Source organism: Diplotaxodon limnothrissa, linkage group LG3, assembly GCF_057381915.1.
Source record: "Diplotaxodon limnothrissa isolate DT_005_m linkage group LG3, D_limnothrissa_male_GT1.1, whole genome shotgun sequence".
NCBI classification, from domain to species: Eukaryota; Metazoa; Chordata; class Actinopteri; order Cichliformes; family Cichlidae; genus Diplotaxodon; species Diplotaxodon limnothrissa.
Genome location: NC_140598.1, coordinates 10,246,998 through 10,268,865, shown reverse-complemented (window position 1 = coordinate 10,268,865; position 21,868 = coordinate 10,246,998). Strand labels below are relative to the sequence as shown.

Sequence of the window (21,868 nt, the reverse complement as noted above, 5' to 3'; positions counted from 1 at the left end):
TATATGTTTAAAAGTAACCTAGTCAGTTTTGAAGATTAACAATGGCTAACACTGAGCAGTGTTGATTTTCTAACACTGGAATATTTCTAACATTTTGAGTTATTTTCCAGTGTTAGAAAATCAGCACTTCTCACGTGTTCACCACTTTGTGTTGGTCTTTCACGTGGAATTCCAATAAAATTGATTCATGTTTGTGGCTGTATTGTGACAAAATGTGGGAAAGTTCAAGGGGCCGAATACTTTTGTAAGCCACTGTAAAGTTCACTATCAGTAACATCATAGCACCACCCAGCTATATAGAAACTCCGTCATGCTAGCTAGTAGCAGTACGAGTTATTGCAACTGACTGTAAAAAGTCAGCACAATGAAAACAAACTCCACCTAAACTTGGTTTATATCTGACCCAGATAGACTGCAGGTCATAACTTCTTACCTGAAGTCCAGTTCACCTGACACTCTGACCGGCGGCCGCCTCGGATCTCTGCTCCTCCTGCCTCCCCTTTCCCTCATCCACCTGCTGCCTCTGTGGAAGCTCCACCATAGCCACCACCAAACAACTGACTTATTTCTACACATCAACCAGCATCCGGCCAATCCACCACCTTTCATTGTTTATACCAGAACAAAAAAATAAGAAAACATCATCGGCCCATAAAAACAAAAAATCACCATCAGTATGCCCGATGGCCAGTCCAGCTATGGTCGTGCCATCAGTTAACCCTTCACGTGGCAGCTGTGACACGCGTGCCCAGGGTTGCCGACCCCTGCTCTAAAGCATCTGATTTGGATTCCTGAGATCAAATATATTTTCCTTTGGCTTTGTTTTCTTCCCATTTGTGGCTTTAATGTAGTGTTACATCCTGTTTGTTTGCTTCCCTCTGTATACATGTCCAGATTCACTGTTATGTTTCTATTCTTACATTGCTGTGTGATCACTGTTCCCTCTGCTGACTGATGTGACCTTTTGTATCTCACACTGATACTTGTCATATTTGTATCTGCGCCTAAAAGATAAAAAGTTTTCCATGCTAAAACACAGCTCCACCTCCTGCAGTTCTCCCTCTGAACCACTAGATGTCTCTGTTATCTAAATGAAGACGTGCAGCACAGCAACCACAGCAGCGCTCAGATCACACGTGACCTGTTATTATTTATGAAAGCATGAAACAGGTGAGACAGGTGGGATCAATATTAATGTTGTGGAAATATATGAAAAAGCAACAGAAGAGTGAAAACATTTCGTGTTTCTAGAAAGATCTTTCAGCTCACAGCTGCTCACAGACTGTATTTACAAGTGACAAACTGCAACTCTACAGTACGTCTACAGTATATATCAAATATATTCTGTATTCAAATCTATTGAGTGATGTTTGAAAGTCTTTCCAGGTGAGTTTGATCCAGGAGGGTCTGAAGCCAGAGTCAGACAGAGACTGTGCAGAGACTGTAGAAGGACAGAGCAGCAGCAGAGCAGTCCAGATACACTGATGATCCTCTGTCAGATCCAGAGGGACACACAGGGATGATGCTGGACTCTACATTGTGTCTGACAGTGGAGCTGTTCTCAGAGAAGTTCACTCTGCAGCACTGACAGTCATCTGCACTTCTTCTCATTCCTCTGTCAGTCACTGTTGGATGAAGCTCTCCTCTCCACCTCCCAGTAACATGGCCCAGTCAGAGCGTCTCTACACACAAGCTGCTGCTGCTTCAACCTCTCTGGATCATCAGGACACAGCTCCTCCTCTCTCAGCACACACACCGTCCTGTTTACCATCATCAGCCCCACCTGCAGAGAGAAGAAGGAAGAGCAGAGGAGATAAATGAGTGTTTCCAGAGACTCTTCATCAGCTGTCAGTCAGTGATGCAGCACATCCAGTATAAAGAGCAGCAGGGACTTCAGTGCTGGGACTGTACTAGGACTCATTGTTGCTTCACTTTTTCTAATCTTTGGATTTTTATTGAAGTTGATGAAAATGTTTTTCCCTCCTAGTTTGAGTTTGGACTTTCATTCATTAGAAGAACCTTGGTGTGTCCACTCTGAGCTCTGTAGGAACTAGAGATGGTACGATACCGATACCGATATCATAAATTTGGATATCTGCCGATACCGATATGAATCCGATATTTTTTAATCAATAAAACGTTTTTTTAATATCTTGCTGCATTTTGTATAAGTTCATACGCAAGTTTAAAAAACAAACAAACACTAAAGCTATTCTGTTGTAAAAAAAATACACTGCGCCCAAAATATTTCATAGTTCAGCAACACTGATCAATCTAATAAACTTAAACCTGCAACATCCTCCCTATTCTGGTATTTTAAAGAGTACTTAGCAGAAATATTAAGCAACCTGACTAATAGGGTTGCAAACTCCCAGCAAAAAAAAAAAATAGGGAACCACCCTCCATCTCATGATGCTTAATCGATGTAATCAAATTTAATTTGATGCAGGGGAAAAAATGCACAGAAATAAATTATTTTTCAAGAATAATTAAATAGATTCAACATCTTTCTTCAACAGAATTACAGAACTCACAGATGGTACCTTCCCAAAGGAAAAAGTACTATAGCTTACTAGGGTATATTAGACTTAACAGTTACTATATACAGTAATGGACTTCTATATATTTTACATCAGATTAAAACTTTGGGTATAAGAGTCAGATAATTATTTATTAAAAGCCAGACATTTTAAATGAGAATAAGAAAGAAAAGTCTGTCTTTGTGCCCCCTTTTCCTTGTTCATGCCCTATCGGCCCCCCTGGCTAAACTTTGCTAGATCCGCCCCTGCACAGTTACCAGCTGTCAGCTGTAGAAAAAGATCCTGGTGTAGAAAGTAATATTAAATAAATTCTAACAACAGCTTATCAAGCTTAAACGTTCTGCTGTTGTTCAGCCGCTGGTTTCCTCTTTCTGGTGAAAAGTGGACCAAAAACAAACAAGAGAGACGGACTCGCGACAGAAAAACCGATCAGCTGATCATTAAGCAGTTTCACGATTGAAGTAGCAGCAGGAGAGCGAGAGGCAGTCGCTCCATTAATTGGTTGTTAAGCTTAACGTGGGAATGCTTTACAGACATTCAGAGATGAACTTACACACTTGCTTTAATTCTCTATTGGATGACTTCCTCGGAGATGAGCCGAGTTACGCCGTGTAGCAGCATTTCACATGTAGAGATGAAATGCTGGTGAGGCTACAAATACACACAACCGCTCTATCACGTGATGCATACTGCTGCGACGTGCTACGGTTATGAGCCGAGTTACGCCATGTAGCAAGTTTTGTGAGGTGCTTTATTGATATTTAATGGATCGGATTACATTTTTTATTTCTCACCGATATCCGATCCAGTAATTTACGTCAGTATCGGACAGATACCGATACGTAATATCGGATCGGTCCATCTCTAGTAGGAACCCCAACAACAAGCCCAACAATCTAGATGGACGGTTCCAGCTGTTAAGTGGAGGAATTCCATCCAAACATCTGCTCTCACTAAATTCTTCCTCACCTACAGACTGTGTTCTTCACTGCTTTAAGGGGCGATCGTGGCTCAAGAGTTGGGAGTTCGCCTTGTAATCGGAAGGTTGCCGGTTCGAGCCCCGGCTCGGACAGTCTCGGTCGTTGTGTCCTTGGGCAAGACACTTCACCCGTTGCCTACTGGTGGTGGTCAGAGGGCCCGGTGGCGCCAGTGTCCGGCAGCCTCGCCTCTGTCAGTGCGCCCCAGGGCGGCTGTGGCTACAATGTAGCTTGCCATCACCAGTGTGTGAATGGGTGGATGACTGGATATGTAAAGCGCTTTGGGGTCCTTAGGGACTAGTAAAGCGCTATATAAATACAGGCCATTTACCATTTACCATTTAAACTTGGAAATGAATGCAGTCATTGGTCTGCGTGCTGCTTTGTTCAGAGGGCTGATTGGCTGTTGACAGCGTTTTATCAGAGCGTGTCAGCTGTTACTATAGTGACCATAAAAGGTCAGAAACAGGAAGTGTTTGTGTCCAATCCTGAAGCCTGTCACCATTCTCCTCTCACAGCTTCACTGAGAAGCTGCAGCTTTACAGGAAACACTGGATCTTTGTTTCATACTGACTGTGTTTAGTACAATACTGCTGACAGCACCACCCACTCACTCCACCACTCTACTTACAGCAGAGTCTCCAGTCTGCAGTCTGGACTCTGCTGAAGATCAGACAGCTGCTTCACATCTGGATCCTTCAGGTTGTTTCCTCTCAGGTCCAGCTGTCTCAGATGGGAGGGGTTGGACTTCAGTGCTGCTGCCAGAGAATCACAGCTGATCTCTGACAAACCACAGCTCCTCAATCTGTATAAAGAATGAAAGATGTAAGTTTATTAGACAAAGTGTAAGCTTGTGTGATATTATTCTGTTATTATATGTTACCTTATATATGTAATCAAAGTAGTTGAATTAGAATACTGCTGTAGATCATATTATACCCTTTAATATAGAGTGTGTGAGCTGTATGTAGTTTAGTTCTCGTTATACTTTTGAGTTAAAAGAACATATTCACATATTAGTTCATTAGATAAATGTGCATCACTCTGTATCCTTAATCTGCTGGGAATGTGTTACACTGTTTTCTTGACATGCTTAATTGTTGAATCATGAAGAGAAGGTTGTAAGCAGGAGACTCTGTGTCTAAAGACAGGGGAGATAGATAGACTACGTTCCACACCCCCACCTTACAGAAAGCAGAGAAACAACTGCCGAGGTCATAACTTAGGCGCTGTAACAGAGAAAAAAATGTGATGTTTTGGCTTTTACGACTAGCTGGGGGCCACTAGAGACTATAAAAAGCTGAGCAACCCGTCACCATTTTGAGACATGTGCCTGACCCTCTGGTAGCATCTCTCCCGTCCGGACGTTGTAATGCTCTGACTGTTGAATTGTATGGAAATAAATGATTGTTGATTGAGCATTGATACACCGAGTATTGTCCCTCCTTCAGCCCAAAGATTCAAAGAATTGGGAGATTTCAACACTTGAAATCGTTCAGTGTTTCATCATCTGTTCAGAGCTGAAGAAGGTTCAGAATGTAGAAGTTTAGAAAATGGAAACTCCAAACAGCTGAAGCCAACAGGAAGTGTAGCCCAGTGGCAAACAGATGGAATTAGAGACTGTTTATTGTAATTATTATTAAAGGTTTTTATTCTGTTCAGTTAAAAACACTCATGATTGGAGAGAGACTCTAAAGAAAAAATCCAAATTATTTTGTATGGAATTGCTTTATTTGTGTTATTTATTTATTTTTGTTTCTCAAAGGTTATTTTTTTGACCTGGATGCAAATGCAGTCCAACCAATGGGATTGTTTGTCCCGCCTTGTGTTTTCATGTTTGGTTGCGCTGCTAAGGCAACCCGTTCTCACTCCCAAAGCGTAACATTTTACGCTAGGTGACAAATCGTCACCATATTACGTTTTCGGCTACCCACCACGTTCCTAAATGACGACCTCGGAAAAAGAGGAAATATGAGAACCGTCTGGACTGAACCTACACATGTTCGCTCTTTTTCTTCAAATCGCTTAGAAACACGCTATTTAACATCATTAAAGTCCTGGTTAAGGTCAGGAATAAGGTTATGGTCAGGGCTAGGGATAAGGTTAGGTTTAGGGCTGGAATACAGGGCTGGAACGTCTACTCCCGCGGGAGCGTCATTGCACTGGATTCCAGCCATAACCCGCCGCGTACCATAAGAACGCCGAAGGTCTCCTTTCGTGTTCCTCAGGAACGCCGCGGGACGTGACAAAACGTTGCCATGTTACGCCTCGGGAGTGAGAACGCTCTGGCTAAGGCTGCTTAGACACACGCGCCATAGCTGTACCTGTGGGGAAAACGTGGTAGCTGTTGAAACAGCGAAGCTGTTGGTGTCTGCCTGATTAGCCGCCAGATTTGGATAGCCGAAGCTAGTTTTATGAATACGAAGTGCTTTGCACTGGTGAGTGACGAAACTGTTAAAGCCACTGATCGGCATCCTGAAATGTTAATGTTGTTTGTTTAAAAAAAAAAAACAAACGCTAATGGTGACGGTACTATGCAAGTAGCTAGCGAGTGTGCTAGTAGCTAGCGAGTGTGCTAAACGCTCACTCCCGTTGTTAAGCGTTAGTTGAGAACTTATTAGCTGTTGTTAGGTTAAGGAAAAAACAGTATGTCTATCTGATGTATTGAAATGTTTTATTGTGTTACTTTTATTCATCACTGTTGTTACTTGACATTGAGCAGAGTATATTAAGGTTGCTGCTTTTAATGAGCAGTGTGAATTGCTTTAATGATTGGTGATAGCTACATTGCCATGTAATGAAAACGTTTAGAATTTGATTAGTTGTACAACATTAGAAATTGAAACGCATTTTGTTCATGATTTATACTTTAAACAGAAGTGTTAGTTAAGTGTGAACCATGTTCATTTGAAGTAATTCTGACCTCACTCTTAGGTCAGGTTTTTTTGAGTTGGAGAAAGGAGCCGAGATTCCTCGGAGAACATTGGATTACAGACTTTGTGGAAATCCGCAGAAGAGGAATAATTTTCCATTGCAATGGATGGCGAGCCACAGCCCATTTGGAATTGAATCTGGAAGTCTGGTTGCCTGAACTGTGGTAGGACAAAACAGTGCAAACCATACATCGATCGTGGACTGAACTCACACCAATAACTCACCAGATCACCAAACAGGCCTGATCTGGATCCTATTGACACTTTAAAAGACCCGGGTCTAACATTCTTTTCTTTTTATTTTGGGTATCTGTGCGCGCACACACAATTTTGGTTGTTATTGTAAATGCAATACAGTGCACAAATTTCAAATATAGTTGAACCGTTGCTTCATCATTTGCAGTTGTGGTTCCATTGTGGTTACCCACCCTAGGGGCTCCTGTCGTTCCTGAAATCTTCTGATTTGCCCATTGTTTATATATTTTGTTACATACTGGTTACAGAAGCAGCTTCAAACAGGAAACTGTGCAGAGTTTCAGACTATATGTCCTGATGCAGCCAGTTGGATTTTGGAGATTTGAATCTCTGTTCTGTGACTAAGTCCTTGAATCATTTCTTCCAGTTGGTCCAACAAGACAGACTAAGTATTGGACATGTGTTGTGGCTCCATTAGGGGAGCTTCTAAATATGATGTGATGGCCCCTCTGGGTCTGTCAGGTCACAGGACTGAAGAGAGCTCAAACTGGGCACACAGTTGTTCCAGTCTGGAGCAAAGACTCTATACTGGGACTGAGGGACTGCTTTGACTGCACCCACTGGGATGTTTTAAAGGCTCATGTTCTCACTTAGATCATCGATTTCTACTGAGATTTCTTTCTGGGAAAAATGGGGATTACTTTGGAAACAGGAAGTATTTTCCCCAATAAGCAGCCCTGGATTAGTAAATCACTCCAACATGTTCTCAGGCAGAAGAAGCTGTCTTGTTATGAGGGAGAGAAGAAAAAGATTAAGGCACAGAAACTTGTTGAAAGAGAGATAAAGCAGCTAAAATCAGGTGTAAAAGTAAAGCAGAGGATGAGCTGAATAAATGACACTCAAGGCTGGCTTGGAAAGGAATGAAGTCCATGGTGGGGATGCAGAACAAGGAGCAAAGATGAATGTGATGCTGAATCAGCAGAAGACTTGGACTCATTTGATTCCAGCTTTGATATCATTGATTTCAATGAAGAGCTTTGTGATTGTAGCAAAGGGCTGGTAGCTCTGAGAGTCCCACTGATGAGGTGTTTGTGTGGAAATCTCTTAGTGGGACCAAAGAGAGAAAAAGCCCTGGTCCTGATGCTGTGGGAGGGAAATGATTGAAGTGTGCTGTGAGGAACTGACTGGGAGATTTTCACACATTTTCCAGTCCTCCTTGGAACAACAGGAAGTTCCCAGCATATGGAAACAAAGGTTAAGTGTCCTATGGCACTCAGTGATGATGATGCTGGTCTAATTGGTCGGCGAAAATGTCGAAGGAGCGCGCTCAGTATTTTTCGGCAGCAGAGCAAGAACTCTTGATTGAGGGATTTCAGGAGTTTCAGAGTTTAATTAAAACGCAAGGGAACACTGCAAAGGCTGCAAAAGCAAGGAGAGAGGGCTGGCAGAAAGTTGCTGACAAATTAAACTCGTAAGTAATTTAATAATAATAATAATAATGGATTGGATTTATATAGCGCTTTTCAAGGCACCCAAAGCGCTTTACAATGCCACTATTTCCCGTCCCTCTTCTCAGCTGTTTCTCTTTCCCTCTTTCTTTCTCCCCTTCTTTCCCCCAGTCAAGTCTGTCCCGTATTCAGCAAGTGAAAATAAAATAAACAATAAAAGGTGAATCAAATGGACCATTATGGCAAGGCTGGGATGGTCAATTTGGTAAAGTAAATCCGTTGGGCATCTTTCTTTTAGACAATAATTCTGATGGCAAAAGAGCCAAACGGGACAGGCAAAAAAAAAAAATACAATACTACTATTCATTCACTCTCACACACTGGTGGAAGCAGCTACAGCTGTAGCCACAGCTGCCCTGGGGCAGACTTACAGAAGCGAGGCTGCCATATCGCGCCATCGGCCCCTCTGGCCAACACCAGTAGGCGGTAGGGTAAATTTATTATATAACACTATATTATATTATAGTATATTACATTATATCCTCTTTCACATTAGAGCCACAACAGGACCCACTAGAACATGGGAACAAGTAAAAGTGAAATATGAGAATATTCTACAGAATGGTAATATTTATCACTTATATTGCTTTTCGTCTCTTGGAAAGAGACCCTGAAATAATCTGTTTGTTTGTTTATAACAGCAACCAAGAAAAGGGCAGAGCAAAAAAAGACAGGTGGTGGTCCTGCACCCTCGTCAACAAGTTGGTTAAGTAAATAATACCCTCACGGGAAAATCGATATCTCTCTATGAGCACACTGTCGCGCTGAGCTAAAGGATCCTGTCTATACCGCAATATACGCTGAATTCTGAAAACTCTCCTTATCAATCTTGCACCTTCCGCAATGGGTTGCTCGCGTATACGGACAGGACATAGCTGCGACAGACTTCACAAATCCACCTTCACTTTTATAGCCGTGGTCTCTCATCTTGATTACATGAAGTAATTTACAATTAGGCTACTACTCTAAAATATGAATTACATCTGAAATAATCAAATACATGAAATAGAATGATTAATAGTACATTTCCCTTTTTTTAGGAAATGACCTAAAGAATCAAATACTGCATTAACTTTAGTTACATTGATAATATTTATTTATGGAAAAACAGTGGAAAAATATCGCTGTTGCTTTCGTATAAATGAAGTGGACATACCTGAGTGGCGGCGATATAGTCCTGTTTACATAAAGTAAGCCTGCTCCCAAGCATGTTTACGCTTACAGATCTGTTGCTATGACAGCAAGTCCCGGATGAGCTTTGGAGAACCGAACGATCCAAGATCACGCGAAATCGTCAACAATCAAATCCAGCTAACTTACTTAGCGAGGTACGAAGAACGGAACCCTGGAGTCAGAAACAGGAAGATGCAGGATTTGGGCTGAAATGGGGAAAAGTGGTTTGCACTAGTGCCTTAAAGCAAGAAGGTTGTAGGTTGAAGCTTGTTGGCCTTTCTGTGGAGGTTGGATGTTCTCCCACAGTCCAATGAAATGCTGCTTAGGTTCATTGGTGCTTCTAAATTGGCTGTAGGTGTGGATGTGAGAGAGTGCTTCTCTGTCTCTCTCTGTTGGCCCTGTGATGGACTGCTCACCTGTGCAGGTGGACCACGCTTCTTGCCCTATGACAGCTAGGGCACAGGCTCCAGCCCTGTGAGCCTAAGCTGAATAAACAGTTAGCAAAAATGATCCATAGATGGCCTGAAATCCCCCAGTTAGCAGTTTGGTAGATAGCTATGACATGCTAATCCCATCCAGCAGCTGTATTCTACCTGTAAGCTGATCCCTGCTGAGCCAAAGCACTTTTTCATATACAAATTACATCCTTTAATAGAAACCTATTGGTCAGCATCTTATTAGCCTGCTGTTAGCTTCATTCCACAGAAAACTGAGAGAAACTAACAGAGTTGATAAAGAATAAAGAGAAATGTGCTGATTTAAAGCCTTTGAACTGCTTCAGATGATCTCTGTCCACTTCTGTCCACTCATTCATTCATGTAAGCTTTCTAATGCAGCTTTGATCTCCACAGTCTGCTTCATGAAACTCATTCTAACCCTGAATGTCAGAGTGTTCCTCCTTCTCTTTCCCATCATTCATGCTGGCAGTGGAGGAGATTTGGATGTTGGACTGTGTTTTGGATGATGTGTGTATGTTTGTGTTGGACTGCTGTCTGTAAAGCAAACGCACATTTTGCTTTGGATTTCAGTGTCAGACAGACTTTAAGGTGGAATAAAGAGTTTGAGAGTTTCACAGTGAATTATCCAGTGGAGGATTTTTCTTCTTCTTTGAAGGTTTGAAATGTGAACATTGTTCTGCTGCAGTCAATGGACTAAACCAGAGAAGAAGAAAACAGACTTTACCATGAAGATCCTCAGTGTGGATCAGTATAATATCAGCCTGATGTCTGCAGTTTAGTGTCAGCACAACTTTCACATCATATTCATCTCAGCACAACTAAAACATGCTGACTGACCTCAGAGTTTCAAGTCCACATCCTGGACTCTCCAGGAAACCACACAGATGCTTCACTCCTGAATCCTGCAGCTTGTTGTTGTAGGTCAGGTCCAGCTGTCTCAGATGGGAGGGGTTGGACTTCAGTGCTGCTGCCAGATAATCACAGCTGATCTTTGACAAACCACAGTCCCTCAGTCTGTATAAAGAATGAAAGATGTAAGTTTATTAGACAAAGTGTGAGCTTGAAATCATTCAGTGTTTCATCATCTGTTCAGAGCTGAAGAAGGTTCAGAATGTAGAAGTTTAGAAAATGGAAACTCCAAACAGCTGAAGTCAACTGGAAGCAGCTTCAAACAAACACAACAAGAGAAAAAACTCTGAACGTTTCACATTAAAGTCGTACATTTCTCATAAAAAGAGGACAAAGACTTGAAAAAGTCGTGTTCTTCCTTCCAGGAACCACAAGGCTTCACTTTTAAAGGTGAAGTGTGAAAGAAATGGACATATTTGACGTCCAACACCTTTTTCCAGTCACATTATTAAAGCAGACAAACTACAAGCTCATTTTCATTCCAACAAGTCATCTTCTGACCTGGACTAACAACACTGGTCTCTATGTGCAGCTGGCTGTGAGACCAGTGCTCAGGGAGCGTCTACAAAGTGCAACACTGAAAGAACATCACACACTCATTTGCTTCCAGCACTTTCACACAAACATCTACTGTCATTATTGTCACCAAACTCTGTGGATCCTTTATTGCAAATTTAAATGGGATTCAAATGGTCAGACAAAAGAGGGTTATGAGGAAATATGATGAAATGTTGTGTATTAGCAGCAAGTTATTGAATCATTTTCCTCAGAAACCAAACAAAATGATTGACAAACATGTTTTTACAAACTCAGTGTTGGACTTGGATCAGCAGGATAAGCTGATGTTTAAAGGCATTTGAGTCTCGCTGTATGAGAGTCCAGTTATTACTCAATATTTATGGATGATGTTCTTTCAGTGTTGCACTTTGTAGACGCTCCCTGAGCCTCACAGCCAGCTGCACATGGACCAGCTCACATTACCCAGCATTAGAGGCGGCTGTAAAAACATGGATTTTCCTATTTAAATGGTTTTAATTTGAATAAAGCGATGTTGATTCATTCAATCCTGAATCGATTTTTAATATAAATGTATTTTGCCAGAATCTCAGGTTAAAGCTCCCAAAAGTATTTCAACAACAAGCAAACAGATAAAACAGTAAATGAGAGCAGCTAAACACACAAAGATGGAAACACAGAGCGTGGATTGTTCACTCGACGGCACGTACACGGACACGCCGTCGGGGCTGAAAGTGGACAGCTCACAGATCCTGAAGCTGCAGGTTTCATCTGTCTCCAACCAAAACTGAGTGAACCAGCAGCAGAAGAAGATCCAAACTACGCTTTACGTTTGATGAACATCGTCATGAATTCTCTCTGACTTTGACGTTTTCTTCCTGCACAGCTCTCTCTCTCTCAGTGTACTTCAAGAACAGTTTACCTTCAAAAATCTGTTTCCTGCATTATTCACTGCTTATTACGCACCAGTCTGCTGTTGTGTTCACTGCTGTCGGCCTCCCAAAACAAAGCCTCATTTCTGCTGTTCAATACTGAAGAAATTTAAACCTTTTAAAATGATGACAGATAACAAACTCTCAGCTGTGTCTTTAATCAAACCTCTGTAACTTTGCTTCCTGTCAGCAGCATCAGCTCATGTTCACATGTTGATTCATGGTTTGCTTCAGTTTTTGATGGACTGCAGAATATTTTGAAGGTTATCTGCTATAAAAAGCCAGAACAGGAAAATCTGCTTCATGTGTTTCAATTTGATCCTCAGTGACTTTGACACAAAGGCCTCTGCTGTGATGATCACACCTCTGATCAAGTCTCACAGTGTCAGCTTTGTTTTTATACATATTCATCATCATTCATCATATTCATCTCAGCACAACTAAAACATGCTGACTGACCCCAGAGTTTCAAGTCCACATCCTGGACTCTCCAGGAAACCACACAGATGCTTCACTCCTGAATCCTGCAGCTTGTTGTTGTAGCTCAGGTCCAGCTGTCTCAGATGGGAGGGGTTGGACTTCAGTGCTGCTGCCAGATAATCACAGCTGATCTCTGACAAACCACAGTCCCTCAGTCTGTATAAAGAATGAAAGATGTAAGTTTATTAGACAAAGTGTGAGCTTGAAATCATTCAGTGTTTCATCATCTGTTCAGAGCTGAAGAAGGTTCAGAATGTAGAAGTTTAGAAAATGGAAACTCCAAACAGCTGAAGCCAACAGGAAGCAGCTTCAAACAAACACAACAAGAGAAAAAACTCTGAATGTTTCACATTAAAGTCGTACATTTCTCATAAAAACAGGACAAAGACTTGAAAAAGTCGTGTTTTTCCTTCCAGGAACCACAAGGCTTCACTTTTAAAGGTGAAGTGTGAAAGAAATGGACATATTTGAAGTCCAACACCTTTTTCCAGTCACATTATTAAAGCAGACAAACTACAAGCTCATTTTCATTCCAACAAGTCATCTTCTGACCTGGACTAACAACACTGGTCTCTATGTGTAGCTGGCTGTGAGACCAGTGCTCAGGGACCGTCTGCAAAGTGCAACACTGAAAGAACATCACACACTCATTTGCTTCCATCATCCAACCTGAAGAGGAAACAGAGATGCCTCCCCTTCAAAGTAAAAGCTGCTCCTTTTGGACACAGTATCAAAGAAAGTCTACAGTATAACATAGAAAAGACAGAACAAAGTTTTGGTTGTTTTTAAATTGTGCAGAAATGAAACTACACTAAGCTCAATTATGTGACAGACATTTCATCCCATGTCAGTTTGGCCTCATCCTGGGCCGGATTATCCAGCACACACTCTGACCACAGGCCCAGGGGCCACGCACAGCTGGGCTCCATCCAAGAGACAGGAAACAAACCAACACAATAATAAAAAGCACCATGTGATCTTCTTACATCTTCAAGACAAACATAGTAAAAACATGAGCATATTTGTTTCCTGATAAAATGATGTGACAGGTAGAACAGAGTAAAGTGGTGGTGTTACAGCCTTTCTCCCCTCTGCTGCCGAGGCTGTTAGTCTCTCCCAAACTCAGCTACAGGACTTCCAAATGAATGAAAGCAGCAGAAGTGGCTTTACAAATGAAAGAGGAAGAGGAGAAGAAGAGGAGAGGGAGGCCACCCTGACCATCACTCCAGCTGAAAACATCACACTTCCATTAAAGTTGGTGAGAAAATGTTGAGCAGGATGAGCTGCTGGCTAATCTGGAGGCTGTAGCAGCAGCTCACAGTCACAGTGGATTTCCACTCATGAAAAAGCTCTGGCTGCTTCATTTCTCATCTCATATCAGAGACTTTAATGCTTCACTGAAGCTGTACTGTGATGCTTCCATATCCCAGTGAGGCCTCCATAATGATTTCAGCTGTTCTGTACACACACTGTGTGCCCTGTATGGCTCAAAGTCTCTGCAGCCTGTTTTTATCTGCTATCATCAGATCTTCATCATCCTCATTCACATCCCTCACACACTCTACAGCCTCATCAGCACTGACTTCATCTTCACTGACTGATGGAGCACAACATGAACCTGTGGAGGCTGAAACACTGTCCTGTCAAACATCTCCCCGTCACCACTCCACTTCTGTCAGCCTTTAAATGAACCCTGCTCAAGTCTGTCACTTCTGTTTGGAGCCAAAAGGAAAAACTGTTGTTCAGCGTTTGGAAAGACAACATTTCTGAAAGCACTCAAACTTCTTCACATTTGTCTTCAGACACATCCTGAACATTTAGGAACTAAAGAAAGTTTCAAACATCAATCAAAGACATGAAATATAGAAAAACTACAACAGCCGCAGTCAGTGAACTCACCTCAGAGTCTCCAGTCGACAGTTTGGACTCTCCAGTCCAGCACACAGAAGCTTCACATCTGAATCCTGTAGCTTGTTCCAACTCATGTCCAGCTCTGTCAGATGGGAGGGGTTGGACTTCAGAGCTGAGGCCACAACTTCACAGTGAGACTCTGAGAGTCCACACTGAGTCAGTCTGTGATGATAGAAAATATAAAATGTGTTATTATAAAAGCAGAAAATCTGCATTATAAACACAGACTGAATGTATATGAAGACAAAACAGAGTGAGGTCATAATCTGATGAATCTGCTCTTCACATCTGTGCTTCAGCTCCTCTTACTGTGTTTGACATGACACAACGATTGAGTCTCTCTCAGACCTGCAGACTTTTAATGAGAATCTTTGTTTGGCTTTAATCTGCAGATGAAGGAGGAAGATGGTGTCACATTTAGGCTTCCATATTGTCCACAGTCTGTCACTGAGATCTGATCCAGAGTCAGAGTGAAGACACACATTTGGACTATTTCATGTTTTGACTCCAGAACATTTTGAATGAGTTCAGCTCAGTGAAGAGTTCCAGCTGGAAAGAGGATCTCTGTTTGCTACCTGCTGTCAGGTACGACTGTTCACGTCCACACGCAGGAAAAACCTGCTGACTGTTACCAAACGGAGCAGAAATCTCATCACTGGACAATAATGATGAATGAACTCAGAGCTGCTGATATCAGATCTGATTTCAGGGGAACTAAACACAGAAATGATTGGCTCATTTTAGCTTTCTGAGCCATTATCTGCTGGTGTGTCGCTAGTTGGCAGAAAATGATTTGTATTCCTGTTCAGGGCTTCAGTGTTTATGAGTCCAGATCCAGGTGACAGCAAGTCAAAATGATGTTCCCCGTCTATGTCCATCAGCAGCCTGTATTCACTTTGAATATTGTTATAACCTGACATGGATCCGTTTGTCTTTGATTGGTTTGTAAATGTCACTGTTTCCATTGGACCTGAGTGACGTACAAAGACAGAGAGGGAGAGAAAGGAGAGAGAGGATGGAGACAGCAAAGAGAGAGCAAACACAAACAGGTGAGAGTGGACAGGTGACCAAGGTCAGCAACCAATCAGAGAGCTTCTGTTTGACCCACAGTCACTGATGATGACTGCACATAACCAAGCAGTGTGTTACTCTGATATCAAATATGGATCCTGCTCTTATAATAATGATCATCAGATGATGTTATTGTGTTATTTTGTAGCTGAATACGATGTTTGTGTGATTATCAGTGAAAGAAGCAGTGAGGAGGATGGAGAGAGAGAGAGGACAGAGGGTGAAGTTAGAAACACTAAAAGGATTTTTCATGGATTTCATGGATGATTTGAGTGATTTCCAGCAGGACACTTAAACATGTCAGTGGACGTCCTAAAGAACATATTCACTGAAATGAAACGTGTCATTGAACAGGATTAATATCAGTGGAAACATGGTGGAAACAGCTGTGACTGCATGTGACACACTTCAAATCTGTTCTCCACTCTTGGATTTGGGATCCATGGAGCTGCTGCTGAGTCTGTACAATAAAGGAATGGTGTGGAAGGTTGCAGCGTACGGACACAAACACTTTGTGGTTACAATCTGATTTTATTTTCAACATTAAACTACTAACCTACACTGATCAATGATGTTAATGATCACATCTGGACTCACCCAGCCTTTCTGCAGTTCCTCACAGCTGGAATCAGTCTCTGTCGTCCCCAGTCTGATGTGTTGTACTTCAGCAGGTCCAACTCATCCAGAACCTCCTCTGACATCTGCAGCATGAAGGCCAGAGCTGAGCACTGGATGTCAGAGAGTTCCTTCTCTGATCTGTTCTCTGACTTCAGGAACTCTTGGATCTCCTGAAATAATGAGAGGTGGTTCATCTCCATCAGACAGTGGAAGATGTTGATGCTTCTGTCAGGAGAGATTCCATCACTGTTCATCTCCTTCAGGTTGTTGATGACTCTCTGGATGGTTCCTGGACTGATCTCTGTCTGACCCAGCAGACCTACTAAGAGTCTCTGGTTGGACTCCAGACAGAGGCCATGAAGGAAGCGAACAAACAGGTCCAGGTGGCCATTTTTACTCTGGAGGGATTTCTCCATGGCTCGTTTAAGGAAATCATCCAGTGAGGACTCGTTGTATTTTTGTCCCAAGAAGTTCTTCAGCACCTCTGTCTTCCTGTTGGTGTGACAGTGGAACATGTAGACTGCAGCCAGAAACTCCTGAATGCTCAGATGAACAAAGCAGTAGACTGGTTTCTGGAAGATCACACACTCTCTTTTGAAGATCTCTGTACAAACTCCTGAGTACACCGAGGCCTCTGTCACATCCAGACCACACTGCTCCAGGTCTTCTTGGTAGAACATGATGTTTCCTTTCTCCAGATGTTCAAACGCCAGCCTCCCCAGCTTCAGAAGAACTTCCCTGTCAGCCTTCGTCAGCTCCTGTGGACTCGTCTCACGTCCCTCATGGTACTTGTTCTTCTTCCTCTTTGTCTGAACCAGCAGGAAGTGTGAGTACATGTCAGTCAGGGTCTTGGGCAGCTCTCCTCTCTGCTCTGTAGTCAACATGTGCTCCAGAACTGTAGCAGTGATCCAGCAGAAGACTGGGATTCTACACATGATGTGGAGGCTCCTGGATGTCTTCATGTGGGAGATGATTCTGCTGGACAGCTCTTCATCACTGAATCTCCTCCTGAAGTACTCCTCCTTCTGGGCGTCAGTGAAGCCTCGTACTTCTGTTAGCCTGTCAACACATGTAGGAGGGATCTGATTGGCTGCTGCAGGTCGGGAAGTTATCCAGACGAGAGCCGAGGGAAGCAGATTCCCCTGGATGAGGTTTGTCAGCAGCTGGCTGACTGATGACTTCTGTGTGACATCAGACAGCAGCTTCCTGTTGGTGAAATCCAATGAAAGTCTGCTTTCATCCAGGCCGTCAAAGATGAACAAAAGCTGAGAGACAGCCAGCTTCTCTGCTGTGACCTTCTGTAATGTTGGATGGAAAACATGGAGCAGCTCCAGAAGACTGTACTGCTCATCTCTGATCAGGTTCAGCTCCCTGAATGAAAGCAGAACCACCACACTGACATGTTGGTTCTCCAAGCCCTCTGCCCAGTCCAGAGTGAACTTCTGCACTGAGAAGGTTTTTCCAACACCAGCCACGCCGTTGGTCAGAACCACTCTGATGGGTCTCTGTTGGTCAGGTAAGGCTTTAAAGATGTCCTGGCACCTGATTGGAGCGTCATGGAGGGCGTCCATCTTGGAAGCTGTCTCCAGCTGCCTCACCTCATGTTGGGTATGAACCTCTTCACTCTGTCCCTCTGTGATGTAGAGCTCAGTGTAGATGGTGTTGAGGAGGGTTCTACTTCCTGTTTCATCACTTCCTTCAGTCACACGTTCACATCTCCTCCTCAGACTGATCTTATGTTCATCTAAAACCTCCTGCAGACCAACATCTGCTGAAAGAAAGAAAAACAATGAGACTAAAGAGAAAGAAAACTCTTCAATGTCTGAACAACACAAGAAGTCCAGTTTTCAGAAATGAGTCCATCAGCAGACAGATGTTCAGTCTTACTTTGTACACAGCTGCTCTGACTGGCTGTCTGCAGTCCAGCTCTGCTTCTGGATCTTTCTCTACACTGGGGACAGGAGGAGTCTCCTGATGAAGCAGACTGGTCCCAGTATGAGGAGATGCACTGTCTGCAGAACCAGTGTCCACAGCTGGTAGAGACTGGATCCTTCAGGATGTCCTGACACAAAGCACAGCAGGACAGCTGCTCCTCCTCACAAACACCACTCCTCTTCCTCCTCCTCTCTCTGTGAACACATTTCTTTATCACTAAAAACATTTACTGTCAGTGAAAAATATCCAGATTTGACCAAACTGCAGTTCCTCACAGTTCCTTTGATGTCATCAACACTAATGAGCTGCTCTTCCTGTCTGCCTGTCTCATTAAACACTGAGTGATGAATACAAACTCAACACTTCCTGCAGACTTCCTGACTTCACAATAAAAGCTTTCCATCAGAGAGACAGTTATGACTTTCACTGTTTTACAGCTGCTGTGTGCAGCTTATCTGGGTCAGTTCACTCTGAAGCAGCTTAGAAGTGTCCGTGTAGAGCCGTGGTCTGACACACAGAGACTTCTGATTTTCTCTATTTAAACAAACATGATGAAGATGAGCAGGTTTCTCTTCTAGTATAAAACTCTGTGTCTCTCTGGCTGGCTCATGATGGCTTTTCAGGTTTTATGTTTTGCTCTCTCCTGCTAGCGTTTTGCCTGCCTGGGTGGAGCTTGTAATGGCCTCTCGCTCTTGGTCCACACAGTTATGATGATTACACCACCTGTTGCTGATTCACCTGGGCTTACCGGTAACCATTTAACGCTGCGGCATGGAGCAGTTTGTCGCTGGGACATTGACCCTCCTGTGTTCATGATCTCAGCTCCTTGCTAAGAAATTTCTCTCTAAATTCACCAGTTGGGTTAACTTTGTGTATACTTGAGTATATATTTCCCCGGACCTGGTTACAGACGCTTACCTGTGACTCCCGTGTGTGGCTGTGTGAGTGGAGAGCAGGACAAGAGTGACTGAAGAGGAGTGAGTGTGGACTCCCTTCCCTCTTTTCCCTGGAGCCCTGGACCCCCTCCCCAACTCACTGTACATATATAGAGCACTGTGGTTCACCCCTTTGGTAAATAAACTGTCACCTCCAGGACACTGGGGCGTGCAGCTCGGATCTCAGCTGACCCTTCTCACCCTGGACACAGTCTGTTTGACCTGCTCCCCTCAGGCAGGAGGCTCCGGTCCATTCGCACCAGAACCTCTCGCCATAAGAACAGTTTCTTCCCCTCTGCTGTCGGACACATGAACAATAACCGTATGACTGTTCCCACCCCTAACACATGACCCTACGCTGTGTTCAATGCATCATTCCATGTTTGGCACTGATCACCACCTGCACTCATGTATATACCTATCTACTTAGCACTTTTAATTCTTATTCTTATTTTTATTTTCATGTCTATTTAAGCGTAATTTATGACAGTATGTTTGCACTGAAGCACCGCAGCAATTTCCTAATGTTGTAAACCTGCCCAACATTTGGCAAGAAAACCCTTTCTGAGTCTGATTCTGATTTGTTTGTCAGAACTCAGTCTGTGCTTGAGTTCCTTTGTTAGCCATGACATTTTGTTGGTTTCTCTCTCTTCAGGTCCCTGTAAGTGTTTGATCGGCCTTTCTAAAACATTATATTTAGTCTGCTTTGACTGTTTTGTGTGCTGAGGGACATTGTTGCATGATCCACTTTTTCTTATCACTCAAATATCCTGATACTTTCAGAAAGTTGGAGAGCTCTCCTGGCTTGCTTAGTCTTTGCTCTGTACTGCAGTACTTGCACTGGTTTCACTGGACAAGTCTGCATGTGAATCTACAACTGATCTGACATTGTGGCACAAACACAGTAAACAAACTCTACGAGCACCTTGTTTCATGTGCAGTGGCTTTCTTCTCATTCTGCTACTGAACACTGTATGAAAAGCCTCTCACTGCCAGCATCCTTCCAGCCCCACGACAACAAGACCAACTCACATCTTCACAACACCAAGAATTTTTCCCCTTTTCTTTGGAGAAACTGAGAAGCCAATAGGATTGTAGCTCAAACTTGCCCACAGTCCTGCTTCATCACTGCTCACTCCTACCTGTGTTGGTGCTCAGTGGACAGCCATAGCCTGCTGCTAGCATGAATGCTAAATGTACTGCTGTGGATGACCAGCAGAAAAACTTGTTTTCAGTTTGAGTGTTTGCTGTATTTAAAGTGTTTTTCTCAGTTCGTCTGTATTCAAAGTGCATTCGGGGCTTTAGCTGACAGCTCTTTGTGCTAACAAACTAAACTCTCTTAGTTTAAACCAACAGACTTTACCAAACACAAAGCCTGCTGCTGCCTCCATGGGTTAGCTTGTGTGACTGGTGTTTACAGCAATGAAATCTAAATCACACTGTGTCCTCCAAGGTGTTTGGTGGGAGCACTGAGTGAAACATAAGAGCTCTGGTAAAATAACAAACAGGGCTGTGAGAGCAACTGAAGTCATAAAAATACTGTTTAAGATAAAAAACACTTTGATGTTCTCTCGTCACCTGACAAAGTCCAAACCCTGTGAACTATTTTAGCTTTAATAACTGTTGATTCAGGTATCTTTGGACATTTGTAATTAAATATTTTTAAACTCCATCAAAGACTCCTGATGTGGCTGTTTGGAGAAGGAAAAGAGGGACAAAGTGGAGCGTCGAGCTGAGGCTTCATTCACTGCAAACCTACAGTTATGTTTCCTTATTTCTGCTGTTTGCATATTCACAGCTGAAATAAAGCTGTTAGGTGTGGCTGTGTGCAGGCAGGAATAGGACCCAAGGTGCAGACTCCGGAGACAGACGTGAACTCAAAAAGGCTTTAATTAGGTACTCAAAAATATAACATAACTGAAAAAACTCAAAACAAACACAGCTGGGGCAAATCAGAACTGACGAGACCAAAGAAGCGTAAACTGAACACACCGAGATAAGACAGAAACCTTCAAAGTAAAACAGGAAACACATAACACAGACTGAACAAAGACACAGACTCACATGCAGGCACTACAAAGGGAACAGAGACGTGGGAACAGGGCAGACACAAACACTGACTGAACACGGGGATATAGGAACTTAAGATACACATAGACGTGAACTAGACAAGGGGATGCAGGTGACAGGGGAGAAAGAGCAACTAAAGAAGACAGAGACATAAGCCATAAGACAGAACTCAAAGAAACCAAAAAACTAGAAAGTATAAATAATATAATAAACTCAAAAACCCTGGGTCAACGACCCAGGCATCCTAACAGTACCCCCCCCCCCCCCCCCCTTAAGGGCTGGCTTCCAGACAGCCCAAACCAAAACATCAAAACGAAAAACAACGCAACCAGGGTGGGCGGCGGGGGAAACAGGATGGAGGGCTCGAAAACAAACCAAACAAGGAGCCAGAAACAACAAAACAAAAAAAAAAAAAAAGTGCAAACACTGGATCCCGGAAAGCAACAGAACAAAAAACAGGAACAAAGTCCAAAACAACAGCACCAAGGCCCGGGCAAAGTCCAAAAGCAAACAAACAAAAGAGCTCATGAAAGGCACAGAGGCCCAGGCAATAGTCTCAAAAAAGTTCAGGGGGCCGGCCCAGAGGCTGACGGCACAACAGTCCAAACCCGGGTAGGTCAGGGGGGCGGCCCGGAGGCTGATGGTCCAAGAGCCCAGAAAACAGGTCAGGAGGCCGGCCGGGCGGGAGGCACCGACGGCGACCGAGC

The 21,868-nt window shown here is 43.2% G+C and overlaps 1 protein-coding gene across 1 annotated transcript; it reads right to left on the bottom strand.

The window, feature by feature from the left end:
- Positions 1-15,438: 15,438 nt before the first annotated feature.
- On the bottom strand, positions 15,439-17,861 carry LOC146634422 (protein NLRC3-like). The gene is made up of 2 exons (XM_085377602.1): positions 16,201-17,861; positions 15,439-15,502 (listed from the first exon to the last, which is right to left on the bottom strand). Exons 1-2 carry the CDS (start codon positions 17,790-17,792, stop codon positions 15,439-15,441), a joined length of 1,656 nt encoding a protein of 551 aa, XP_085233728.1. The 5' UTR covers positions 17,793-17,861.
- Between the last annotated feature and the right edge of the window lie 4,007 nt (positions 17,862-21,868).